Genomic DNA, 6000 nt, shown 5'->3' with positions numbered 1-6000 from the left:
GGGAGAGGAAGAAGGAAGGGGTGAGTAGCTGCTGTCTCCCCTTTTTCTCCTCTGGAAAAATGCACAGATGGAGGCCCGGGGACTGGTTTTGTGAGCTGGCCATGTAGCCACGTGGTTGTCCCTTAGCAATGGGATGCCAGGTATCATGCCCAGCCTGTGCATCTTTAAGAGCCCAGTCCTGAGCACCATGAAGCCAGCCGAGCATCTTCTCTCTGAGTTCCTAGGACGTGTGGGAGGCCATCAACTAAGATGGGTCCCACTGAGCACATTTTCATCCTCGCTCCATCCTCCACAGTCACGGTTACACTGAGTGCAGTGATGAACCCCATGGAAGAGGGGTTCTGTCATGGCACAGGGGCCAGAGGGTCCCCAGGGTACCGACTGCTGCAAGCAAACCCCTCCAGCCTGGATGCAGTTACAGAGCAGACATTTTGCTTTTGTTGTAGGCTTTATTGGTGGTGATCTTCTAATTTCTGCATTTCTGTTAACAGCCTCCTGTTTTTGTCAATAGGGTTGACTTATAGCTCACCTGTAAAAAACTGCCGGGGGCAGAGGCGAGTGGTGGAAGGTATTTTCATTAGGGAGCAGACATGGCAAATGGCCAGATTTTACAACTGCACTCACCGTCGTTACAAATATGACCCTCCTCTCTTCCAAGCAGAGAACTGACAGTCATTTATCTTTCTGCTAAGGCTTTTAGCAAAGCAGTGGGATGCTGACATCTCCCTGGAGCTGCGCTCAGCACCAGAAAGCTGCTTTGTGGGGTGCCTAAAGCCCGTCAGTCTGGCGTGGGGGGAGCTGGGGGGAGCCCCCAGCACCTCCAGCCCTGCCCGGGCTCCTTCTCCCCCCCCAGGCAGCTCTGACCATCCGCGGCCTCCGGAGCCAGGGAGAGGAGCCAGGCCCACTCGCCGGGCACCCTCAAATCCCCCCTCGGGACAGTATTTTTGAAAGTTTCGCAGGCGGGCGGCTCGGAGAGGCGAGCGCAGAGCGCGGTTCTGGGGACACGGGGCCCTCAGGCAGGGCCCGGCCACTCGCTCGGCTCCGGTTTTTCCCCCAGGGGAGGCACCGGCAGCCGCCAAACGCCGACGCTTCCCGTCGGTTGCGACACACTCGGGGCTCCACACCGGCTGCCTGGCCCACTCCCGCGGGACACGGAGCCCACCCGCCCGCGGATCCCTGTGCAGGCTCCGCCAGCGCGGAGCGGACCGCGCCGCGCAGCGGGCCGGGGCCGCCGAGGCGGGGGGAGGGCGCACCCCGCGGCCGGGCCGGGCGGCCCCCGCAGGGCCCAGCCGAACAGCCACGGCGGGCAGCGCGGCTGCCGCGGGGCGTCCGGTGCCGGCCCGGCCGGAGCACGGCGGGGGGGGGGGTGCCCGGGCCTGGCCTGACCCCGCTCCGCGCCGGCCGCCGGTGACCCCGTGACGTGCCCCGCAACGTCAGCGGCGGGTGTCCGCGGCGGCCCACGTGGGCGCTGACGTCGCGGCGGCGGCCGGCGGGCGGGACGGCGGCAGGTGAGGAGCGGCGGGGCGGGGGCGGGGGCAGGCCCGGTGGGCGCCCCGGGGCTCTCGGCGGGAACGGTCCATGGGCGCGGGGGCGCGGCCGCGGGGGCCTCGGCGGGGCCTGGGCCTGGGCCCGGCCCCGGTCTCGGCCTCCCTCGCCAGCCCGGCCCGCCGGGCCCTCACCGGGTGTGCGGGCCCTCACCGGGTGTGCGGGTTCCGTCAGCCAGGCCCAGCCGGGGTGTCGAGGCCCTGTCAGCCGGGCCCAGCCGGGGTGTTCAGGCCCAAGTAGCCCTGTGAGCCCTGTGTGGGGCTGGGGGAGGTTTGTGGCTCAGGGCTGTGGCAGGCTGAGCTGGGGGGTTCGGTGAGTTTGGGGTGCAGGTGGCTACCGGGGGGCAAGTAGCAGGGTTTGTGACTTGGTGTGTGGCTGCAAGTGCTTGGGCTGCCCTGCATGGGGCCAGCCCTGGCCAGAGAGGCCTGTTTTTGAGGTGGTGTCACTGGTTCCTGACAATGCTTATTTTAAACAACTTATTTTGAACAAGTTTATTCGTAAAAGAGAAAATGAAGAGGAAATCTTCAGAAGGACGAGGCAAACAGGACATAAACACTCAGGGTGGTCTAACACAGCAGTCACAGGCAGACCCAGATGTAGCCTGACCTCCTGGCCTCACCTCCCTTCCCCGCCGTGGCACTGACGCACACCCTGACACAGTGGGCCTGGTGTCCCCAACCCTTGCCACAGCTGGCGCCTGGGGCTGCCGCAGCCCATCGCTCTGTGTGTGCGTGGGAGGCTGGAGGAGGTGTCTGGTTCCTCCAGCAGCGTTTTCATGGTCTCTCTCTGCTCTGCGTGTCTGATGGAGATGCTGTCCAGGCAGAATCTGGCCTGGGCTCTTGGAGAACTGAATCCTGTGGGGTGAGGTGTAGATAATGTATGTCTAGAGAGTGACAGATTTTGGGATCTGACTGCCATTATGCTGCAGTGATACTTTGCATGTTACTACTGCTCTGCCTTAGTTTCCTCATCAGTAAAATGGGGATTGGCCTCTGTCAGAATGATTGCGAAAACAAATTGGCCGAAAACAGCAGAGGCTTGCAAGATTTAATCGTAAGTCTTGACAAGCAAATGCTGGCCCTTGACATTCCCTGCTCCCTCATGGTTCACCCTCAGTGCATCTCTAATCTTGCCAGTGGAACATAATGCATTTTCAGCTCTGCAATTGCTGGGGGATGTGAATGTTTTATGGGGGACAAAGTTTGTAGCTATTTCAGTTTGCCCTTTGCTTTCTCAGGCACAGTGGAGCTTATGAAGGCCAGGCCAAGAGCTGAATGATATTTTGTGTGAGCAGAGGCAAGAGGCGTCCAGACGTGAGGGACTACAGAGGCAGGTAACACAGCAGTCTGATATGTTTGAAAAAGTTAGGGCAGGGAATGGGAGTGTTTCTTGCACTGCTAAATCTACTACCTTCATTTCAGTTTTGTTTGGTTTTAATCACTGTCTTGACATAGCACTTAGGGATATTGTGTAGTTGAGAATGTTCAGTGTTAGGTTAATGGTTGGGCTAGATGATCTTCAAGGTCTTTTCCAACCTAGATGATTCTATGATTCTGTGATTAAATAATGATAGAGAAGCTGTTTTAAGTATGTAGAGGCTTATAATTATGGCCAAGAAAAGAAAGGTTACCTGTTAAAAATTATAGGGGAACCAAAGTAAATGACTACCAAAGATCTGGGAGAAAATAGCTTCTCTGTCTCTGTAAATTGAAGACAATTTTATTGGAAAGTTTGTGGAGCATCTTTTGAAGGGATTTGTTATACTGTAGGGGTTATCTAAAACAGGTGTCTTCCTTAATATGGGTTTTGTTGCAAATCTAGTTTAGTTGTGTTTTTAAATATTACAAGCAAATCTTTCAATAGTGAGTGTACTTTTTAATTTTTTTTTTTTTTGTCCTTGAGAGAATCTCTTGCTTGCTAAGAAAACCATGGCTTGTCAGCAAGGAGCTTTATTAAAAGGCAAAGCCTTGTCATTCCTTCCCTATTTAAATGAGACTTTCAGGCTCCTGGGGACAAAGCACAGGTCAGGAAAGGAAGCTGTGTCCTTATGAGTTTGTAGAAAGAGATTCTTTTCTGTTGGCTAGTCGCTATGTTGTTGCGCTCTCTCCTTTGTGTTTTTCCTCTGTCTGAACATAAATCAGAAGCAATGTTATAGAATGTTACAGCAACTCGTTACAGAGGACAGACAGAAACAATCACAGTACAGTAAAGTTCAGTGTAGTTTGCAAACACTGTATAAAACTATGAAATTTGTCCTGGAAATAAATCTGACGTGTAATCTAATCCCAGTGAAGGCACTGGAGTCAAGATACCAATTTGAGGATTTAGCGTATGGTGCCTTTTGAGCTTGATTTGCTTCTTGTGGTCTGCGTTTTAAAACACAGTATGACTGCGGGCAGACAGTCACACAAAAGTCTGGTGTGCTCTCAACATCCTGTGATGAGATGTGTGAATAGTGGTCTTGAGTTGAGATTTTTACACCTGAATGCATCAGATCTTGGTTCAGTTCCTGACTTGGTCACAATGCTGCTGTGTGACCTTGGTCCATTCATGTCTTCCTATGGTTTGTGAAATGGAGGCAGTTTCTGCCTTCCCGTTTAGATGGCAAACATCACAGAGCAGGGACTGTTCCTTATTGTGTTTTGGCATAACACTGTAATGTTGCTTGGGGCTCCTGGTAGTTACTGAGTTGTAAATAGAATAAGTGCCTGAATAAGCAAAAAGCGTTTGAGACTTGCATGCTATTTGCTTCTTCTGTCTATGATCTGTTTGTGGACATGGCTGTGAAATGATCTGTGAAATGAAACGGTCAGAATAAAATACTGCATAGCATGGCATTCAAGCAGCACACAGCCTACTCACCTTGCCCTGGAAAGTGAGTGACAGCATTAAAATTGTAAGATCCCAGAATGTTCTTAAAAATATGAAAGGAATGGGTAGACAACTGAGAAGGGGATTATCCCACCTTGGGCACCCTTTGGAGATGTGAGTGGAGAAAAGATGGAGAGAACCTCTGAAGAGGTTTGGGTTATGTGATTTTCATAGGCTTTCAGGCCAGGCCTCACCCTCAGCTTGAACATCCTCTGCTGTCAGCTGGTGCTTTCCACTGCAGCCTTCACTCGCGCCAGCACAGCAGCGTGGCCTGATGTGTGACTCTGCGCAGTGCTCGCAGCAGGCCCCGGCTATTGATGGTTTCTGTGTGGCAAATGGAGAGGCTGGTGTTCACTGCAATGCCAAAGATACATCCATTGCAAAACCACAGCAAGGAAGGGTGTTTGGCCTGTGCCCTTGTTTTCCCCTCTGATCGGCTGTCTTACTTCCAGCCTGTGCCCCACCCCTGCCTGCCTGACACCAGCTGAGATCTGCAGACCATCTTTAGAGAAGGTTCCCTTAAGACTTCCTGGCAGTCACTTGTGAGAGCTCAGCAGGCTGTTCCTCCTGTTATAGTTGTGTTCTTGCTAGGTGGACTAACATACAGCCCAGAGGTAAATATGGCCAGTGAATGCATCCCTGTGCATGTCCTTGGGAGCACATTCCTTTTGTCTGAGTTAATCCAACCCACTATGAAACCCTGGGCTACGAGCGTAACTTTTAAAAATTGCATTATTAACTGGTCCATTTCTGAGTTCCTGAACTACATGGTTTGCTCTTCCAGCAGCCTTTGCTTCTGTGGCATATAAGCCACAGTATCTCTGCCCTCAGAGTGAGAGTTTCTCTCTGTGCCCATGATGGGTTGGGTCACTTCTGATCTGCAGGTACTTGGGACCATCAAGATCACATGCCAAGGCCTTTCCTGGCTGTCATAGGACAGGTCTGAGGTGCTCTGGTTCCTGCTGCTGTCCACATGTCAGAAGGGTCGGCAAGTGTGTTAAGCTCGTGTGTATCATCACCATTGGGCATGACCATCCCTCACCAGGTGGGAAAGATCCTTTAGAGGACAGACCAGCTTTGTCTTTCTGGCCTCAACCTGATTCCTCTTTCTCAAGGAATGTGAGAGAAGTGACGAGACAGGAGAAATTCTGGTCTGAGAGGGATGATGCTGGCATAGTTGTCTACAAGGGGAGTTTCTAGTGGTGACAGCCTCCACCCTGTGTCTGTGAGTGGCCCAGGACAGCTGGAGAAGCTCTGAAGTTTTGTGCTTTGTTTCAGTTGCAGGTAGGAAGATGAGTCCAAAAATTACAACAGAGCTGCTGAAGCAACTACGGCAGGTGATGAAGAGTCCCAAGTATGTCCAGGAGCCTGTCCAAGCCTACATAGTACCCTCTGGAGATGCCCACCAGGTATGGATGAATGGATTGTGGGAATGATTGCACCTTCCTTTCCTGCAAAAAAATAAAAGTCAGGGATAACTAAAATCAGTCTTTGTTTGCTTGCTTTAATGGTTCTAGCATAAAAGCCTGGGGTATCCTGAGAAACATGATGGAAAAAGTTTCTGGAGTTTATTCAGGAGACTAA

General features: G+C 52.5%; 1 protein-coding gene across 1 annotated transcript in view; it reads left to right on the top strand.

The window, feature by feature from the left end:
- Positions 1-1399: 1399 nt before the first annotated feature.
- Positions 1400-6000, top strand: part of XPNPEP1 (X-prolyl aminopeptidase 1) — a 31660-nt gene continuing 27059 nt past the window's right edge. The window contains exons 1-3 of the mRNA XM_074907690.1: positions 1400-1508; positions 2783-2878; positions 5695-5825. Of these exons, the coding sequence (XP_074763791.1) occupies positions 5709-5825 (117 nt within the window). The 5' untranslated portion in view covers positions 1400-1508; positions 2783-2878; positions 5695-5708. The remainder of the gene's footprint in view (positions 1509-2782; positions 2879-5694; positions 5826-6000) is intronic.

This window comes from Athene noctua, chromosome 5 (genome assembly GCF_965140245.1).
Source record: "Athene noctua chromosome 5, bAthNoc1.hap1.1, whole genome shotgun sequence".
Classification (NCBI taxonomy): domain Eukaryota; kingdom Metazoa; phylum Chordata; class Aves; order Strigiformes; family Strigidae; genus Athene; species Athene noctua.
The sequence above is the reverse complement of the archived record's forward strand: the minus strand, read 5'-3'. Positions and strand labels throughout refer to the sequence as shown.